Consider the following 19,052-nt stretch of genomic DNA (forward strand, 5'->3'; position numbering starts at 1 on the left):
TAAAAAATGGAAAGAAGCTCAGGAAGTCCCAAAATGGCAGGAATTGTGCCCAAATTCCTTTATTGTGCTCAGGAGTTGGCGTTGGGACCCTTCTTCTTGCCGAAGGTGGGCACCACGTTGACGAAGCGCCGGTTGTACTGCATGCGCCGCTTGGCCCGCCCCGTCTTCTTCTTCTTCTTCTCCTGCTTGGCCACCTGATGGAAAACCGGGGGGTCAGGGGGTGTCCCAAAACCTTGGCAGGGTCCCCAAACCCCGTGGGGGTCCCCAAAGCCGGGGGGAGCCCCCTCAGCGCTCACCTTGGGGGTCTGGCCCCTCACTTTGCCGGCACGGGCGAGGGAGCCGTGGACTTTACCTGGCGGGAGGAAGGAAATTGGGGTGTTGGGGGGGTTGTTTTGCTAATTACCAGCCCGATAATTAGCGGCCCCCCTGTAATTACCGCCCAGCAGGCGCGTGGAGAGGTCCAGGGTGGTGAATTCGGGGAGGGGGCTCTGCCCCAGCACGGCCTCATCGTCCAGGGGGGTCCCGGCGTGGAGCAGCACTTGGTCCTCGGGGGGGATCCCCGAAAGCTCGGCCACCCTCTCCTGGGGGAGGGGACAAACGGGGGGGTCAGCACCCCAAAACCTGGGAGGGAAATTGGGGAGGGGCACAGCCCGAATTTGGGGGCTCTCACCTTGATCTGGGCGAGGGTCTCGGAGCCGGAGAGCTCGAGGGTGAGGAGGGTCTGGCCGCGGATGAAGAGCTGCATGGTGGCGGCTGGGGGGGGGATTTGGGGGGGTTAGGGGGGGTCCCCACAGCCCAAAAATGAGGGGAACGCCCTGGAACCCCCCCCCGGATCCCGAGGAAAGGGGGAGAAGCGAGAGAGGGGCGGTTTGGGGAGATTTGAGTTATTTTTGGGGAGCTGAGTGGTGTTTTGGGGGTGACTGGGGGGTTATTGCGGGGCTGGGCTGTTTTGGGTGGGATTGTGGCAGTTTTGGGTGGGATTGTGGCAATTTTGGGGTGTTGTGGCTGTGTTGGGGTCTTTTCTGGGGGGCTGTGGGTATGTTCTGGGGTGTTGTGGCTGTTTTGGGTGGGATCCTGGCAGTTTTGGTTGCGTTTTCCTCCCCTCTCCCGCCCACAGGACTTTGTCACTTGGCCTGGGGCCCTGGGGACAAAGGGCTCTGCAGGGGGGGGACACTGGGGGTCCAGTGGCAGCACCCTTGGGTGTCCCCCACCCTCAGAACGGCCCCCAACGACCCCCTCAAGGCCTCCCATAACCTCCATCACCCCAAACCTTCACAGCCCCCTCAGACTCCCCCCAAAACCCCTCCAGAGCTTCCCCAGCGGCTCCTGCAGCCCCTCCAGGCCTGAACCCCTCAGAGCCCCCCAAAAACGTCCCCAGCCCCTCCCACACCACCCCCAGACCCCCCAATAGACCCCAACCCCACAAAAAACCCTTAAAAAACCTCCAGAGCGCGCCCCCCCTCCTGAAACTCCCTCAGGATCCCCCTCCAAACCCTCCCTGAACCCCTCCCGCCCCCCCAAAACCCCCCTGAGCCCCTCCACAACGCTCCCCTCACCCCAACCCCTCCCTTACCCTCTCCCCGTCCCCTCTGTACCCCCCAGACCCCTCAAATCCCCCCCAAATTCCCTTTCCGAGCCCCCGGGCCCGGCCCCACCTCAGCGGCTCCCTCAGGGCTCGGAGCGCGGCGCGGAGAGAGCGCGATGACGTCGCGCGTACGTACGTGCGTGCTGCGTGATGACGTCGTGAGGGCGGGAAGGAGGAGCCAAGATGGCGGCGATGGCGGCGCTGGGCCGGAGGCTGCGGGCGCTGGGCCGGGGGGTCAGGGGGGTGCAGGTACCGGGAAGGGGCTTTGGGGTGTGAGGGGTTCTTTTGGGGGACTCAGGTAAAGGGGGGGGAGACGTGAGGGGGGAATTTGGGGCGTGAGGGGGAATTGGAGTGGGGGGTTTGAGGGGTGAAGGGAGGTTTGAGGGGGGTTTAGGGGAGCCCTGAGGGGATTTGGGGTTTAGGGAGGAGAAATTGGGGTGTGCCTGAGGGAATGGGGGGTTGGGAGGGAGAAGAAATTGGGGGGAACCTGGAGAGGGGAGATTTTGGGGGGGTTCTTGAAAAAGGGAGGGAAAAACTTGGGGGGGGGGTCTTAGGGGTGAATTAATGGGGGAGCTGGGGGGGTCTCTGAAGGGTTTTTGGGACTTTTTTGGGGGTCCCCACAGACCCCTCCCCGCTATGAGGAGTCGACGGCCGAGTTCGGGTTCGTGGAGCGGCTGCTGCCCCCCAGCCGCATCCCCGACCCCCCCCCGCACCCCAAATACCCCACCCCGTCCGGATGGAGCCCCCCCGCAGGTCAGGCACCCTGTAATTAACCCTGGGGGGGTTAATTAGCGCCGGGAGAGGGGGTGATTTACCCCAAAATGGGGATCAAAAGGGTTAATTAACGAGGTGTTTAATCTGAGACTCCGGGGGACTTTAATGACTTTGTGGGGGGTGTTAATTACCCCTTGGGGGTGCTAATTAACCCTTGGGGGGTGCTAATTACCCTCAAGGGAGCCCAAAATATTTCCTTGAAGAAGAAATTATTAATTCCAAATCGAGCAGTGAAGAGAATTTAAATTTCCTTAAAGGTCGGGTGGGTGCAATTCTCCCGGGTGAGTGTTAATTACTACGGGGGGGGTTAATTACCCTGTGGGGATGTTAATTATCCTTTGGGGATGTTAATTACCACTTGGGGGTGCTAATTACCCTCGGGGGAACCCAAAATATTTCCTTGAAAGAGAAATTATTAATTCCAAACCGAATTTACTTAAATTTACTTAAGGATTTACTCGAGGGCGGGGTGCTGTTAATTACCGCGGGCAGTGTTAATTCCCTCAGGGGGGTGTTAATTACCCCTGGGGGGTGCTAATTACCCCTGGGGGGTGTTAATTACCCCTGGGGGGTGTTAATTGCCCAGACCCCCCCCCCGGATCTGCCCTATTTCGTCCGCCGTTCCCGCCTGCACAACCTGCCCGTGTACCTGGGGCTGCGGCAGGGCCGGCGCCTCACGGAGCTGCGCCGCATCCACGGCGACATCTGGGTGAGTGGGGGGCTCGGGGGGGGCTCCGGGGGGCTCGGGGGGCGCCCCCTGACCCCTCCCGTGCCCCCCCAGGCGCTGGAGCGGGACCTGAGGGCGTTCCTGGGCTCCCAGGGCGTGCCCGAGGTGGCGGCACAGGTGAACGAGGTGACGGGGACGCTGCGGCTCAGGGGACACTGGGGGGCTCAGGTGAGGCAGTGGCTGCTCCAGAGGGGCTTCTAGAGACCCCCAGGTCTGCCGGGGGACCCCAGGTCTGCAAGGGGGACCCCGAAGTCTGCGAGGGATCTGCGGTGGGAACACCTGGAGCAGCTTGAAATGGACCCTGGGCAGTGAAACTTCTTCTGGGAGCGCCTGCAGATCTACCTGGGCACCCCAAAATCTGTTTGGAAAACCCCGAAATCTGTTTGGGGCACCTCCAGATCCACCTGGAGCATCCCAAAATCCATTTGGGACACCTTTAAATCCACCTGGAGCACCCCAAAATCTGCCTGGAATCTGCTGTGGACAGCCCCAAACCCCAAAATCTGTTGGGGGAACGTCAGAATCTGTGCTGGGATCCTGAAATCCACCTGGGGTACCCCAAAATCCTTGGGGGGAACCCTGAAATGCACAGAGAGGATCCCAAAATCATCCTTGGAGTACCCCAATATCTCCTGGGAGCCCCCAAAAACCAAACAAAACCCCCCAAAACCGTAACAAACCCCAATAAAGGCCTCGGGTAACTCCTCACAGCCTCTTTATTTACAACGTGCCCCCCCCCCCAAATTTTGGGGAGGGGTCCCAGGGTCTGTACAGGGTGGGGGTGGGGGCTGAGCCCCCTCCTCAGCTCTGCCCGTAGTAGTGGCCGTAGCCCCAGGGGCTCTGGTAGCCGTAGGTGCCGTAGCCCTGCTGGGGAGGAAGGGGTTAAAAGGGGAGGGGGCTCAGCCTGGGAACGCCCTGGAGACCCCAAAGCCCCTGCCCCAAATCACCCACCTGGTACCAGTAGTTGTAGGAGGGGTTGGGGTCCCCAGCCCCCGAAAAGTTGTGGGGTCCCAGGAGCCCCGAGGGGTCCTCGGGACGGAGCCGTTTGTCCTCGGGTTCCTCTGAGCTGGGGGGGAAAAAGGGGAAAAAATGGGGGAAATGTGGGGGGAAAAGGGGAAAAAATGGGGGGAAAAAGGGGAAAATTTGGGGGAAATGTGGGGGAAAAAGGGGAAAAAATGGGGGAAATGTGGGGGAAAAAGGGGAAAAAATGGGGGGAAATGTGGGGGAAAAAGGGGAAAAAATGGGGGGAAAAAGGGGAAAATTTGGGGGAAATGTGGGGGAAAAAGGGGAAAAAATGGGGGAAATGTGGGGGAAAAAGGGGAAAAAATGGGGGGAAATGTGAGGGGGAAAATTGGGGGGAAAAGGAGCAAATATGGGGCGAATTTGGGATTAAAATGGGGGGAAGTGGAGCAAGAGTGGGGGGAACTGGGGTAGAAGCAGGGGCTGATTTGGGGCTGATTTTGGGGTTGATTTGGGGCTGATTTGGGGGCTTGTTTTGAGGCCATTTTGGGGCCAACTGGGGCCATTTTGGGACTCATTTGGGGCCAATTTATGGCTGATTTGTGGCCGATTTTGGGGCTCATTTGGGGCTGATTTTGAGGCCATTTTGGGACCGATTTGGAGTTGATTTAGGGCTGATTTGGGGCCGATTTTGGGGCCGACTTTGGGGTAGATTTGGGGCCGATTTTGAGGCCATTTTGGGGCTGATCTGGGGCTGATTTTGGGGTTGATTTGGGGTCACTTTGGGCCAATTTTGTGGCCATTTTGGGGCTGATTTGGGGCCAATTTTGGGGCCATTTGGGGCTGATTATGGGGTTGATTTGGGGTCACTTTGGGCCAATTTTGTGGCTATTTTGGGGCTGATTTGGGGCCATTTTGTGGCCATTTTGGGGCTGATTTGGGGCCATTTTGGGGCTCCCGGGGTCTCACCCGTTCTCGGGCGCCCGTTTCCGGGCCACGTGCGCCTTCAGCATCTTCTGGTGCTCATCGTAGGCCTTGAGCAGGCTGGGGAGGGGGCAGCGCTCAGGGGGGAGCCCCCAGACCCTTTTTGGGGTCCCCCCAGGCTGTTCTGTCCTTGAGCAGGCTGGGGAGGGGGCAGCGCTCAGGGGGGAGCCCCCAGACCCGTTCTGGGGTCCCAGGGGGAGCCCCCTGACCCATTTTGGGATCCCATGCAGGGCCCCCAGCCCCATTTCTCTGTCCCACAGGGATCCCCCCAGCCCCATTTCCCATCCCCATTTCCCACAGGGATCCCCCAGCCCCATTTCCCTGCCCCAGGGGGCTCCCCCATCCCCATTTCAGGGTCCCACAGGTCTCCAGGGACCCCATTTCAGGTCCCCAGGGACCTCCCCCACCCTATTTCCCATCCCCAGGGACCTCCCCCATCCCCATTTCCCACAAGGATCCCCCAGCCCCATTTCCCATCCCCATTTCCCATCCCCAGGGGCTCCCCCAGCCCCATTTCCCACAAGGATCCCCCAGCCCCATTTCCCCGCCCCATTTCCCATCCCCAGGGGCTCCCCCATTCCCATTTCCCACGAGGATCCCCCAGCCCCATTTCCCACAAGGATCCCCCAGCCCCATTTCCCATCCCCAGGGACCTCCCCCAGCCCCATTTCTCTCTCCCACAGGTCTCCCCCAGCCCCGTTTCCCATCCCCAGGGTCTTGCCCACCCCATTTCCCTGCCCCAGGGGGCTCCCCCAGCCCCATTTCCCACAAGGATCCCCCAGCCCCATTTCCCACAAGGATCCCCCAGCCCCATTTCCCAGCCCCATTTCCCCGCCCCAGGGGCTCCCCCATCCCCATTTCCCACAAGGATCCCCCAGCCCCATTTCCCACAAGGATCCCCCAGCCCCATTTCCCACAAGGATCCCCCAGCCCCATTTCCCACAAGGATCCCCCAGCCCCATTTCCCACAAGGATCCCTCAGCCCCATTTCCCATTCCCGTTTCCCATCCCCAGGGACCTCCCCCAGCCCCATTTCTCTCTCCCACAGGCCTCCCCCAGCCCCGTTTCCCATCCCCAGGGTCTTGCCCACCCCATTTCCCTGCCCCAGGGGGCTCCCCCATCCCCATTTCCCACAAGGATCCCCCAGCCCCGTTTCCCATCCCCAGGGGCCTCCCCCAGCCCCATTTCCCAGCCCCATTTCCCACAAGGATCCCCCAGCCCCATTTCCCAGCCCCGTTTCCCATCCCCAGGGGCTCCCCCAGCCCCATTTCCCACAAGGATCCCCCAGCCCCATTTCCCATCCCCATTTCCCACAAGGATCCCCCAGCCCCATTTCCCCCCTCCCGCGGCCCCACCTGTGGATGCTGGAGCCGAAGTCCTCCAGGAACTCCACGCGGCGCTGCGAGAAGAGCAGCTTGGCCTCGGGGGGCAGGCGGCTGCGCAGGGCGCGCTCGAAGCAGCTCATGGTGTTGCCCTCGTTCTGCCCCACGTCCGCCCCAAACTCCATCTCCAGCAGGTTGGCGTGGAGCCGGGCGTTCTCCTGGGCACCGGGCACAGGCGGCTCAGGGGGGCTGCAGGGGCTTGGGGGGACCAGAGGGGGCTCAGGGGGGCTGGAGGGGCTTGGGGGGACCAGAGGGGGCTCAGGGGGCTGCAGGGGCTTGGGGGCTCCTATAGGGGGCTTGGGGGGGGCTGGAGAGGCTTGGGGGGGACCAGAGGGGGCTCAGGGGGGGCTGCAGGGGCTTGGGGGGGCTGCAGGGGGTTTGGGGGGGCTGGAGGGGCTTTGGGGGGTCCTATAGGGGGCTCAGGGGGGACTGCAGGGGTTTGGGGGGGTCCTATAGGGGGCTCGGGGGGGCTGCAGGGGCTTTGGGGGCTCTTAGAATGGATTTGGAGGGGCTGGAGGGGATTTGAGGGGGACTAAAGGGGGTTTGGGGGTTGTAGAGGGGATTTGAGGGGGCTGGGGGTTTTGGGGGAGTCTTAGAGGGGATTTGGGGGGGTCTTAGAAGGGGTTTGAGGGGTCTCAGAGGTGGTTTGGGGGTCTTAGAGGGGCTTGGGGCGTCCTAGAGGGGGTTTAGGGGGTCCTATAGGCGGTTTGGCGGGGGCTGGACGAGGTATATAATAATAATATAATATAATAAACATAATATAATATAATATAATATAATATAATATAATATAATATAATATAATATAATATAATATAATGTATTATTTTTATATTTATTATTATTTTATAATAATAAATATAAATAATAATTTATTATAATATAAATAATTTATTATACTATATTATTTATTATTTTTATTATTTTTATTATTTTTAAGTAACTTTAAGGCAGCATTACTAATATATATTATACTACCATTATATAATAGTATATTATTATAAAGTTATTTTATATGATTTTTTCTTATAATGTTACATTATATAATTTTTCTTATAATATTATTTTATATGATTTTTCTTATGACTTTTTATATTGTTTTTCTACGATTTTTTAAATAAATTTATATATAAATATATATGTATTTATATATATAAATATGCATATATATATAAATATGCGTATATTTATATATTTTTATAAATAGATATACATATATTTATATATATTTATATATAAATAAACACATATAAATATGCATATATTTATATATTTATAAATAGATATACATATATTTATATATATTTATATATAAATATACAAATATATACAATATACAAACACATATATATTTATATGTGAATATACAAACATTTATATATGTTTCTATATAAATATACAAATATTTATATATATTTATATAAATCTATATATTAATTTTTTTTTTTTTTTTTAACGAATTCAGTCTCAGCCCTCTGGACTCACCGGGTCCTTCTCGAGGGCCTCCTCGAGCACCTTTCTGGCCCTGCCCAGGTTTTTCTGCACCTTGCACACCTGCCGGGCCAGTTTGACGGCGTAGAAGGAGCCCAGGGGCCGCCCCTCGTTGGCCCTCATGGCCTCGAGCAGCAGCGCCTCGGCCTCGGCCACGCGCCCGTGCCGGCGCTCCAGGGACACCCGGCGCAGGCGCACCATGGCCAGGCCGGGCACGGCCGCCTCGAAACTGCGCAGGATGCGCCGGGCCTCGTCCACATTGCCTGAAAAACGGGGTAAAAATGGGGGAAATTGGGTAAAAATGGGGGGAAAATGGGTAAAAATGGGTGAAAATGGGGTTATTGGGGTTATTGGGGTTACTGGGGTGACGCGCTCCAGGGACACCCGGCGCAGGCGCACCATGGCCAGGCCGGGCACGGCTGCCTCGAAACTGCGCAGGATGTGCCGGGCCTCGTCCACGTTCCCTGGGAAACGGGGTAAAAACGGGGGAAATTGGGTAAAAATGGGGGAAAATGGGTAAAAATGGGTGAAAATGGGGTTATTGGGGTTACTGGGGTGACGCGCTCCAGGGACACCCGGCGCAGGCGCACCATGGCCAGGCCGGGCACGGCCGCCTCGAAACTGCGCAGGATGCGCCGGGCCTCGTCCACGTTCCCTGGGAAACGGGGTAAAAATGGGGGAAATTGGGTAAAAATGGGGTTATTGGGGTTACTGGGGTGACGCGCTCCAGGCTGACCCGGCGCAGGCGCACCATGGCCAGGCCGGGCACGGCCGCCTCGAAACTGCGCAGGATGCGCCGGGCCTCGTCCACATTGCCTGGGAAACGGGGTAAAAATGGGTAAAAACGGGGGAAATTGGGGAAAAATGGGTGAAAATGGGGTTATTGGGGTTATTGGGGTTACTGGGGTGACGCGCTCCAGGGACACCCGGCGCAGGCGCACCATGGCCAGGCCGGGCACCGCGGCCTCAAAACTGCGCAGGATGCGCCGGGCCTCGTCCATGTTCCCTGAAAAAGGGGGTAAAAACGGGGGAAATGGGGTAAAAATGGGGTAAAAATAGTGTAAAATGGGGTAAAATGGGTAAAAATGGGGTAAAAATAGTGTAAATGGGTAAAAATGGGTAAAAATGGGGTAAAATGGGTAAAAATGGGTAAAAATGGGGTAAAAATAGTGTAAAATGGGGTAAAATGGGGTAAAATAGTGTAAAATGGGTAAAAATGGGTAAAAATGGGGTAAAAATAGTGTAAAATGGGTAAAAATGGGGTAAAAATGGGGTAAAAATGGGGTAAAAATAGTGTAGATGGGTAAATATGGGTAAAAATAGGGTAAAAATGGGTAAAAATGGGGTAAAAATGGGTAAAAATGGGGTAAAAATGGGGTAAAATGGGTAAAAATGGGGTAAAAATGGGGTAAAATGGGTAAAAATGGGGTTACTGGTGTCCCAGCCCTGGCACGGCTGCCTTGAAACTGCGCGGGATGCGCCGCGACTCATCGACATTGCCTGGGAAAATGGGTAAAAATGGGGCAAAAAGAGATCGGGGGTGTCCTGGCAGGGTTATTGGGGTGCCCGGGGTGGGTTATGGGGTGCCCAGGATGCTTTTAGGGCTCCCTGGTGCAGTTTGGGGGCTCCCACGTTGATTTTAGAGGTCTCTGAGTCACTCTGGGGTGAGATTTGAGCCCGACCCCGGCTCGGAGCGTTTTGGGACCAAGCCCCGGGTGCGGGTGAGCCCCAGGTCAGTCCCAGGTTTTGGGGCTCCCCGGATTCGGGGTCCGGCCGTGCCCCCACCTTGCTTCTCCTCGAAGGCGGCCCAGAGCAGGTGGATGTTGGGCTTGCGGGGCAGGTGGAAGCCGCAGGCGCGCTGGAAAACGCTGCGGGCGCCCGGCACCGTGCGCGACTCCAGGTACCGCGTGTACTGCGGGGAAAACGGGGAAAATGGGGGGAAAAATGGGGGGAAAAATGGGGGATTAATGGGGGATTAACGGGGGGATAATGGGGGGAAAATGGGGGGAAAACGGGGGATTAACGGGGGGAAAAATGGGGGAATAATGGGGGAAAAATGGGGGATAATGGGGGATTAATGGGGCAATAATGGGGGGAAATGGGGGGAAAACGGGGGAATAACGGGGGGGAAATGGGGGAATAATGGGGGAAAAATGGGGGATAATGGGGGATTAATGGGGGAATAATGGGGGGAAATGGGGGGAAAACGGGGGAATAACGGGGGGAAATGGGGGAATAATGGGGGAATAATGGGGGAAATGATGGGGGAATAATGGGGGGGAAATGGGGGGATAATGGAGGAAACAATGGGGGGAAAATGGGGGAAAATGGGGGGGAAAATGGGGGAATATTGGGGGAAATGGGGGAATAATGGGGGAAATACCGAGGGAATAATGAGGGAATGAAGAGGGAAAATGGGGAAAAAAGGGAGAAAAAGGGGGAACAAAAGGTGGAGAAATGAGGAGGAGAAAAGGAGAAGAGAAAAATGGAAAGAAAAGAGAATTGGGGTGAAAAGCGGCGTTGTATTTCAAACAGTGGGGATTTTGGGGATAGGAGCAGGGATTTTGGGGTGAGAAGCGGGGATTTTGGGGCCAGGACCAGGTGTGAATTGGTGAGTTTGGGGATAAATCAGGGATTTTGGGGATAAATCAGGGGTTTTGGGGCCAGGACCAGGGTGAATTGGTGAATTTGGGGGATAAATCAGGGGTTTTGGGGCCTGGAGCAGGGTGAGTTGGTGAGTTTGGGGATTTCAGGGATTTTGGGGATAAATCAGGGATTCTGGGGATAAATCAGGGATTTTGGAGATAAATCAGGGATTCTGGGACCAGGACCAGGGGGAATTGGTGAGTTTGGGGATAAATCAGGGATTTTGGGGATAAATCAGGGATTTTGGGGCCTGGAGCAGTGTGAATTGGTGATTTTGGGGATAAATCAGGGATTTTGGGGATAAATCAGGGATTTTGGGGATAAATCAGGGATTTTGGGGATAAATCAGGGATTTTGGGGCCAGGACCAGGGTGAGTTGGTGAGTTTGGGGATTTCAGGGGTTTTGGGGCCAGGACCAGGGTGAGTTGGTGAGTTGGGGATTTCAGGGGTTTTGGGCACCTTGACCCAGAACTCCTCGTAGAGGGCGCAGGCGATGAGGCAGCGCTCGAAGAGGACGATGCTGCGCTCCTGCGAGCCCGCGGCCACCTCGAAGTCCAGGTACTCGCGCCAGTTCCGCAGCTGCGCCCGCTCCAGGGGCTTCACGTGGAAATAGGGGCGCTTGATCTGCCAGGAAATGGGGGAATTTGGGGTTCATGTGGGAATAGGGGCGCTTGATCTGCCAGGAATGGGGGAATTTGGGGGGATTTGGGGGGATTTGGGGTGGATTTGGGGTTCATGTGGAAATAGGGGCGCTTGATCTGCCAGGGACCGGGGGGATTTGGGGCATTTTGGGGGAATTTGGGGGATTTGGGGGGATTTGGGGTGGATTTGGGGTTCACGTGGGAATAGGGGCGCTTGATCTGCCAGGAAATGGGGATTTGGGGGGGATTTGGGGCATTTTGGGGGATTTCAGGGGGATTTGGGGTGGATTTGGGGTTCATGTGGAAATAGGGGCGCTTGATCTGCCAGTGATTGGGGGATTTCGGGGCATTTTGGGGGAGGTTTGGGGGATTTCAGGGATTTCAGGGGGATTTGGGGGATTCTGGGGGGGTTCCAGGGGTTTGGGGGATTCCAGGACAATTCCAGGACAATTCCAGGACAATTCCAGGGGGATTCCAGGGGGATTCCAGGGAATTCCAGGACAATTCCAAGGGGATTCCAGGGAATCCCAGGACGATTCCAGGGGATCCCAGCCCTTCACCCACCCCATCCTCGAAGTTCCAGCGCTTGCTGACTTCGGCCTCGTTCTGGGCGTGGATTTGCTGCCGCATGGAGATCACGAGCTCCCGGATCTTCTCCTGGTCCAGATCCTCCTGCAAAATCCAACAACAAATAATGAACAATAAATAATAAATAATAAATAATAAACAATAAATAATAAATACTGAATAATAAATAATAAATAATAAATAATAAATAATAAATAATAAATCCTGAATAATGAATAATAAATAATAAATAATAAATCCTGAATAATGAATAATGAATAATAAATAATAAATAATAAATACTGAATAATGAATAATAAATAAGAAACAATAAATAATAAATAATAAATACTGAATAATAAATACTGAATAATAAATAATAAATACTGAATAATAAATACTGAATACTAAATACTGAATAATAAATACTGAATAATGAATAATAATAAATACTGAATAATAAATACTGAATAATAAATAATAAATAATAAATACTGAACAATAAATAATAAATAATAAATACTGAATAATAAATACTGAATAATGAATAATAAATACTAAATAATAAATAATAAATACTGAATAATAAATAATAAATAATAAATACAGCCGTTTGTTATTGGTGATTAATTTTAAAAAGCTAGCAATGATAAGATAAAGCAGTACATAAAGCCAAATAATGAGAAAGAAATCCATTAAAATAAAAATCCAATTTAAATAAACCCAAAGAAATAAATCCGCATTAGTGAATGTGGATTTATTGTGAATCACATCCCCAAGGTGAATAAAGATCAATAAGCACAAAATAAGGACATCAAAATAATAAAGAAATAGTCTGAAATAAGATGTTAAGGAATAAATTCATGGCAAGAAATGAAGAAATGAAGGTTTTAACCCCTCTAAAGCCACGGGAAAAGCAGAATTCCTGGATTTTAAAGTGGAATTCCCGGTTTTTGGGAATATCCCGGTTTTTAAGCACAATTCCCGGGTTTTGGGAATATCCCGGTTTTTAAGCACAATTCCCGTGTTTTAAAGCCCAATTCCCGTTTATTTAAGGCCCAACTCCCGGTTTTTAAGCCAAATTCCCGGTTTTTAAGCCCAATTCCCGTTGATTTAAGGCCCATTCCCGTTGATTTAAGGCCCAGTTCCTGTTGATTTAAAGCCCGTTCCCGTGTTTTTAGCCCCGTTCCCGTTGATTTAAGCCCCATTCCCGTTGATTTAAGGCCCATTCCCGTGTTTTTAGCCCCATTCCCGTTAATTGATTTAAGGCCCATTCCCGTTGATTTAAGGCCCTGTTCCCATTGATTTAAGGCCCATTCCCGTTGATTTTAGCTCCAATTCCCGTTGATTTAAGCCCCATTCCCGTTGATTTTAGCCCCGTTCCCGTTGATTTTAGCCCCATTCCCGTTGATTTAAGCCCCGTTCCCGTGTTTTTAGCCCCATTCCCGTTGATTTAAGGCCCATTCCCGTTGATTTAAGCCCCATTCCCGTGTTTTTAGCCCCGTTCCCGTTGATTGATTTTAGCCCCGTTCCCGTTGATTTTAGCTCCAATTCCCATTGATTGATTTAAGCCCCGTTCCCGTTGATTTCAGCCCCATTCCCATTGATTGATTTCAGCCCCGTTCCCGGTGTCGGGCGGTACCTGCGGCTCGGCCCCGGCCCCGGTGCGCGGCTCCTCCTCCTCCTCCTCCTCCTCCTCCTCCTCGCCCGGCGGCCGCTCCGGGCCCTGCGGCGGGGCCGGGCCGGGGCCGGGGCCGGGGCCGAGCTTGGAGCGGAGCCAGAGCAGCTCCTCGGGGGTGAGGATGGCCCCGGGCGGGTGCTGCAGGACGTGCGCCTTGAACCTGCGGGGACGCGGCGAGCACAGAGGAAAACGGGGAATCACAGAGAAAAATGGGGAATCACAGGGAAAAAACGGGGAATCACAGTGGGAATCGGGAATCACAGAGAAAAATGGGGAATTCACAGTGAAAAATGGGGAATCACAGCGAAAATGGGAAATCACAGAGAAAAATGGGGAATCACAGCGAAAAATGGGGAATCACAGCGGGAATGGGGAATCACAGAGAAAAATGGGGAATCACAGCGGGAATCGGGGGAATCACAGAGAAAAATGGGGAATCACAGTGGGAATGGGAAATCACAGGGAAAAACGGGGAATCACACACGAAAATGGGGAATCACAGCGGGAATCGGGGAAATCACAGCGAAAAAACGGGGGAATCACAGAGAAAAACAGGGAATCACAGCGAAAAAACGGGGGAATCACAGCGAAAAAACAGGGAATCACACACGAAAATGGGGAATCACAGCCGGAATCGGGGAAATCACAGCGTTTCCCTGGCATTTCCTCGTTATTTCCCCACTGTTTTCCCATGGAATTCCTGCTGTTCCCCTGCCATTTTTTCCCAGGGATTTCCAGGTGTTTTCCCAGTGCGTTCCCAGGGAATTCCCAGTGCATTCCCGGTGTTTTCCCGGTGCATTCCCAGTGAATTCCCAGTGTTTTCCCAGTGTTTTCCCAGTGCATTCCGGGTGTTTTCCCGGTGTTTTCCCGGTGTTTTCCTGGTGCATTCCCAAGTGTTTTCCCAGGGAATTCCCAGTGAATTCCTGATGTTTTCCCAGTGTTTTCCCAGTGCATTCCTGGTGTTTTCCCAGTGCATTCCCAGTGCATTCCCGGTGTTTTCCCGGCGTTTTCCCAGTGTTTTCCCAGTGAATTCCAGGTGTTTTCCCGGTGCTTTCCCAGTGCATTCCCGGTGAATTCCCGGTGTTTTCCCGGTGTTTTCCCAGTGCATTCCCGGTGCATTCCCAGTGTTTTCCCGGTGCATTCCCAGTGAATTCCCGGTGTTTTCCCAGTGTTTTCCCAGTGAATTCCTGGTGTTTTCCCAGTGAATTCCCGGTGCATTCCCAGTGTTTTCCCGCTGTTTTCCCAGTGCATTCCCGGTGTTTTCCCAGTGCATTCCCAGTGCATTCCCGGTGCATTCCCAGTGCATTCCCGGTGCATTCCTGGTGTTTTCCCAGTGTTTTCCCAGGGAATTCCCAGTGAGTTCCTGGTGCTTTCCCAGTGAATTCCCGGTGCATTCCCAGTGTTTTCCCGGTGTTTTCCCGGTGTTTTCCCAGTGAATTCCCGGTGCATTCCCAGTGCATTCCCGGTGCATTCCCGGTGCATTCCCGGTGCATTCCCGGTGCGTCCCCCGCTCCCCACCTCTCCCAGTGGTGGCTGTAGAGCTGCGTGGGCATGGACAGCAGGCGGTCGTAGATGGCCGTGACCGCCCGGAGGTCGCCGCGCTCCCGCTCCCACTCCAGGTAGGATTCCCAGAGTTTGTCGGAGCGGAAATCCATCCCTGCCGCTGCCAGCGCCGCCTCGAACGCCCTGGGAGACCCCCGGGTCACCGCGGGCACCGGGAGAGGGGGAAACTCTGGGAAAGGGGGGGAGAATCCCAGGGAAAGGGGGGGGAGAATCCCAGGGAAAGGGAGGGGGAGAATCCCGGGAAAAGGGGGGGGATGACTGGGAAATGGGGAAGAGAATCCTGGGAAATCTGGAGGCAAAATCCTGGGAAAAGAAGGGGGAATCCTGGGAAAGTAGGGGGGGGAACATGGGAAACGGTGGGAGGAGAATCCCAGAAAAAGGAGGGCGGGGAGAATCCCAGGCAATGGGGGGAGAATCCTGAGAAAAGGGTGGGAGATTCCCAGGACAAGCCAGGGCTCGCTCCCAGAGCCATTCCTGGACATTCCTGAGACATTCCCAGGACATTCCCAGGATATTCCCAGGACTTCCCAGGGACATTCCCAGAATATTCCCAGGATATTCCCAGGGACATTCCCAGGGCCATTCCCAGGGCCATTCCCAGGATTTCTCAGGGCCATTCCCAGGGCCATTCCCAGGATTTCTCAGGGATATTCCCAGGACATTCCCAGGATTTCTCAGGGCCATTCCCAGGACATTCCCAGGATTTCAGGGACATTCCCAGGACATTCCCAGGATTTCTCAGGGACATTCCCAGGGACATTCCCAGGATTTCCCCTCGCTCACCCCCGCACGCGCTGGGCGCTCTCGGGCCGCGCGGGGTCCAGCGAGCTCTGCAGGAGGCTGATGTAGTGCAGCCACAGCTCCAGGCTCAGCGGGATGGACTGCAGCCCCCGCTCCAGCACCTGCGGGGGAACTGGGGTCACCTGGGGCACCTGGGGGGCACCTGGGGGGCACCTGGGATACACCTGGGGTACACCTGGAACAGCTGGGATACACCTGGGGTACACCTGGGATACACCTGGGGTACACCTGGGATACACCTGGGGGCACCTGGAACAGCTGGGATACACCTGGGGTACACCTGGGATACACCTGGGGGCACCTGGTACACTCGGGATACACCTGGGGGCACCTGGAACTGCTGGGATACACCTGGGGGCACCTGCGGTCACCTGGGGCACCTGGGGGGCACCTGGTACAGCTGGGATACACCTGGGATACACCTGGGGTACACCTGGGGTACACCTGGGATACACCTGGGGGGCATCTGGGATGTACCTGGGGGCAGCCAGGCTCCTGCACCAGCCCTCTCTGCCTGGGGGAAATGGGGATTTTCCTCCCCAAAGCCTCGGGAAAAAAAGGGGATTTTAACCCCCAAAAGATCAGGAAAAAAAGGGGATTTTAACCCCCAAAAGATCAGGAAAAAAGGGGATTTTGACCTCAAAAAAATCAGGAAAAAAAGGGGATTTTAACCTCAAAAAAATCAGGAAAAAAAGGGGATTTTAACCCCCAAAAGATCAGGAAAAAAAGGGGATTTTAACCCTCAAAAGATCAGGAAAAAAAGGGGATTTTAACCCCCAAAAAACGAGGGAAAAGGAGGATTTGCTGGCCAGAGGCTGCCCCACCTGCTGGGCGCGGCGGGCGCTGCCCAGGCGCCGCTCCAGCTCGGCGTACTTGCGCCAGTAGCCGTAGCAGTACGGGTAGCGCTGGAAGAAGGCGTCGAAGGCACGGCGGGCGGCCTCCAGCAGCTCCTGGGGGAAAAGGGGGAGAGAAGGGGCTTAGAGGGAAGATTTGGGGGGGTTTATGGGGATATCGGGGGGGTTTATGGGGATATCGGGAGGTTTGGAGGGGATATCGGGGGGTTAGAGGGGAAATTAGGGGGAAAAAAGGGGGTTACAGGGGAAATGGGGGGGTTTAGAGGGGAAATTGGGGGTTTTGGGGGGAGTATTGGGGGGTTTAGAGGGGAAATTGGGGGGTTTGGGGGGTTTAGAGGGAGCGTTGGGGGTTTAGAGGGAGCGTTGGGGTTTTCTAGGGAAAATTTGGGGTTTATGAGAAGTTTTGGGGGGTTTGCAGGGGATATTGGGGGGTTTACAGGGAGTATTGGGGGATTTAGAAGCTCAGTGGCTCAGGGGGGTCAATTTTGGGTCTGGGGGTGTCACTGAAGGCTCTGAGTGAGTCGGTTTTGGGTCTGGGGTCCCGGGCTCACCTCCTGCTCCACGTACGCCAGCAGCTCGGGGGAGTCACTCACGGGTCTGGGGTGTTGGTTTTGGGTCTGGGGGTGTCACTCACGGCTCTGGGGGTGTCACTCACGGCTCTGGGGGTGTCACTCACAGCTCTGGGGGTGTCACTCATGGGTCTGGGGTGTTGGTTTTGGGTCTGGGGGTGTCCCTAATGTGTCTGGGGGTGTCACTCACAGCCCTGGGGGGGTCAGTTTTGGGTCTGGGGGTGTCACTCACGGCTCTGAGGGTGTCACTCATGGCTCTGGGGGTGTCACTCACGGCTCTGGGGGTGTCACTCACGGCTCTGGGGTGTTGGTTTTGGGTCTGGGGGTGTCACTCACGGCCCTGGGGGTGCCACTCACGGCTCTGGGCTCCCGGGCTCACCTCCTGCTCCACGTACGCCAGCAGCTCGGTCCAGGCTCCGAAGTCGTGGGGGCTGCCCTGGGCCGCCCCCCAGAGCCGCTGGAACTCGGGCGGGAACGGCGGCGGCTCCTCCGGGGGCGGCTCCGCGGGGGGAGGGGCCCCGTTCGGGGCCGACGGGGGCGGAGGGGCCGCACCGGGACCGGGATCGGGATCGGGATCGGGAATGGGATCGGGATCGGGATCGGAACTGGGATCGGGATCGGGATCGGAATCGGAACTGGGATCGGGAATGGGAATGGGATCGGGAATGGGATCGGGAATGGGATCGGGATCGGGATCGGGACCGGGATCGGGATCAGAACCGGGATTGGGATTGGGATTGGGATTGGGATCAGAGCCGGGATCAGCACCGGGATCGGGGGCAGCGGGAGGGGGGGGCTCGGCCGGGGGGGCTGGGAGAAAGAGGGGGAGGGGCACGGTTAATGATGAGGGGTGGGAGGGGGGCACAGCTCTGCCCCTCCCCCCACATCGCCCCCTGGTTCTGACCCCTCCCCCCACCCCAAATCATCCCCAATTCCTCCCAAGGGCTCCTGACCCCCCCCAGAGCCCCCCAAATCTCCTCAGAGGGCCAAAATCCCCTCAAACCCCCCCAAATCTCCTCAGAGCCCCCAGATCCCCAAAATCCCATCAAACACCCCCAAACATCTCCAAGTTCCCTCAAAGCCCCCCCAAATCCCCTCAGAGACCCCCCAAATCTCCTCAGAGCTCCCCAAAATCCCCTCAGAGCCCCCAAAATCCCACCAAACACCCCCAAATTCCCTCCAAGACCCCCAAATCCCCCTCAGTCCCCCCAAAAATCCCCTCAGAGCACCAAAATCCCCTCAGACCCCCTCAAATCCCCCCAGACCCCCCAAATCCCCCTCACATCTCGCCCTCCCTCACCCCAATCCCCCTCAGCCGCCCCAATTCTCCCAAATCCCCCCCGAGCCCCCTCAGCCCTCGCCTCCATCGCGGCCCCTCAGCCCCCTCCTCACTCCCAGCCGCCCGGTTCCTCCCGCCCGCCCGTCCCCGGGCTCTCACCGCTGTCCCCGTCCCCGTCCATCGCCTCCCCGGTGCCCGCGGAGCCCCCGGCTCCCTCCTCGGGCCCCTCGGCCGCCATCGCTCCGCACGGGACCCGGATGTGGCGGCACCGAGAGGCCCCGGGGAGGTGGCGCCCTCTGGCGGGCGGGAGGACCCGGAGCGCCCCCGCCATAGAGGAGTAACGGCGGAGAGGGAACCATAGAGATGCGCCCGAGCGGCCAGAGCGGCTTCCGCTGCCGCCGCCATAACCGGAGAGACAGGAAAGAGAAGCCGGAGCGGCCCAGCGAGGAAAACACCAGTATAAACCAGTATAAACCAGTATAAACCAGTACCGGGAGCGCCGCACCAACCGCAGAGGCTTTGGCGGGTGCAAAACCATTAGAAACCAG

The 19,052-nt window shown here is 55.5% G+C and overlaps 3 protein-coding genes across 9 annotated transcripts; 1 reads left to right on the forward strand and 2 right to left on the reverse strand.

The window, feature by feature from the left end:
• Positions 1-34: 34 nt before the first annotated feature.
• FAU (FAU ubiquitin like and ribosomal protein S30 fusion) lies at positions 35-1,735 on the reverse strand. Its single transcript, XM_036405660.2, has 5 exons — positions 1,656-1,735; positions 671-753; positions 437-581; positions 297-352; positions 35-194 (listed from the first exon to the last, which is right to left on the reverse strand). The coding sequence occupies exons 2-5, from the start codon at positions 743-745 to the stop codon at positions 69-71; spliced, it is 402 nt and encodes a 133-aa protein (XP_036261553.1). The 5' UTR covers positions 746-753; positions 1,656-1,735; the 3' UTR covers positions 35-68.
• Positions 1,683-3,790, forward strand: MRPL49 (mitochondrial ribosomal protein L49). 2 transcript variants are annotated; one of them, XM_054518275.1, is made up of 4 exons: positions 1,683-1,834; positions 2,209-2,343; positions 2,946-3,068; positions 3,141-3,790. In XM_054518275.1, exons 1-4 carry the CDS (start codon positions 1,769-1,771, stop codon positions 3,285-3,287), a joined length of 471 nt encoding a protein of 156 aa, XP_054374250.1. In that variant the 5' UTR covers positions 1,683-1,768; the 3' UTR covers positions 3,288-3,790. The 2 variants fall into 2 exon arrangements, with proteins under 2 accessions (XP_054374250.1, XP_054374249.1); XM_054518274.1 differs by having other exon boundaries at positions 1,715-1,834; positions 2,209-2,338.
• LOC118701047 (pre-mRNA-processing factor 39-like) lies at positions 3,785-18,771 on the reverse strand. Of its 6 annotated transcripts, XM_054518273.1 has the most exons (14): positions 18,664-18,770; positions 17,605-18,035; positions 16,627-16,752; positions 15,785-15,903; positions 14,957-15,124; positions 13,400-13,598; positions 11,755-11,862; positions 11,009-11,173; positions 9,689-9,815; positions 7,898-8,166; positions 6,386-6,570; positions 5,016-5,090; positions 4,038-4,152; positions 3,785-3,953 (listed from the first exon to the last, which is right to left on the reverse strand). In XM_054518273.1, exons 1-14 carry the CDS (start codon positions 18,740-18,742, stop codon positions 3,888-3,890), a joined length of 2,232 nt encoding a protein of 743 aa, XP_054374248.1. In that variant the 5' UTR covers positions 18,743-18,770; the 3' UTR covers positions 3,785-3,887. The 6 variants fall into 6 exon arrangements, 5 of the variants coding, with proteins under 5 accessions (XP_054374248.1, XP_054374246.1, XP_054374245.1 ...); XM_054518271.1 differs by lacking the exons at positions 14,957-15,124; positions 15,785-15,903 and having other exon boundaries at positions 7,898-8,558; positions 17,605-17,944; positions 17,981-18,035; positions 18,664-18,771; XM_054518270.1 differs by lacking the exons at positions 14,957-15,124; positions 15,785-15,903 and having other exon boundaries at positions 3,785-3,950; positions 7,898-8,558; positions 18,664-18,771.
• Positions 18,772-19,052: the final 281 nt, after the last annotated feature.

This window comes from Molothrus ater, unplaced genomic scaffold (assembly GCF_012460135.2).
Source record: "Molothrus ater isolate BHLD 08-10-18 breed brown headed cowbird unplaced genomic scaffold, BPBGC_Mater_1.1 matUn_MA122, whole genome shotgun sequence".
In the NCBI taxonomy this organism is placed as follows: domain Eukaryota; kingdom Metazoa; phylum Chordata; class Aves; order Passeriformes; family Icteridae; genus Molothrus; species Molothrus ater.

Bases quoted from the DNA above. Each gene is read 5' to 3' on its own strand.
- FAU (XM_036405660.2), bottom strand. From the start codon at position 745: ATGCAGCTCTTCATCCGCGGCCAGACCCTCCTCACCCTCGAGCTCTCC. The intron at 582-670 runs GTGAGAGCCCCC...CCCCTCCCCCAG, and splicing joins AGACCCTCGCCCAGATCAAG to GAGAGGGTGGCCGAGCTTTC. The intron at 353-436 runs GTAATTACAGGG...TCCTCCCGCCAG, and splicing joins CTCCACGCGCCTGCTGGGCG to GTAAAGTCCACGGCTCCCTC.
- MRPL49 (XM_054518275.1), top strand. From the start codon at position 1,769: ATGGCGGCGATGGCGGCGCTGGGCCGGAGGCTGCGGGCGCTGGGCCGG. The intron at 1,835-2,208 runs GTACCGGGAAGG...GGGTCCCCACAG, and splicing joins GGGGGGTCAGGGGGGTGCAG to ACCCCTCCCCGCTATGAGGA. The intron at 3,069-3,140 runs GTGAGTGGGGGG...GTGCCCCCCCAG, and splicing joins GCATCCACGGCGACATCTGG to GCGCTGGAGCGGGACCTGAG.
- LOC118701047 (XM_054518269.1), bottom strand. From the start codon at position 18,742: ATGGCGGCCGAGGGGCCCGAGGAGGGAGCCGGGGGCTCCGCGGGCACC. The intron at 11,174-11,754 runs GTGGGTGAAGGG...ATTTCCTGGCAG, and splicing joins GCTGGAACTTCGAGGATGGG to ATCAAGCGCCCCTATTTCCA. The intron at 8,559-9,688 runs GTGGGGGCACGG...CCCGTTTCCCAG, and splicing joins CGCCTTCGAGGAGAAGCAAG to GGAACGTGGACGAGGCCCGG.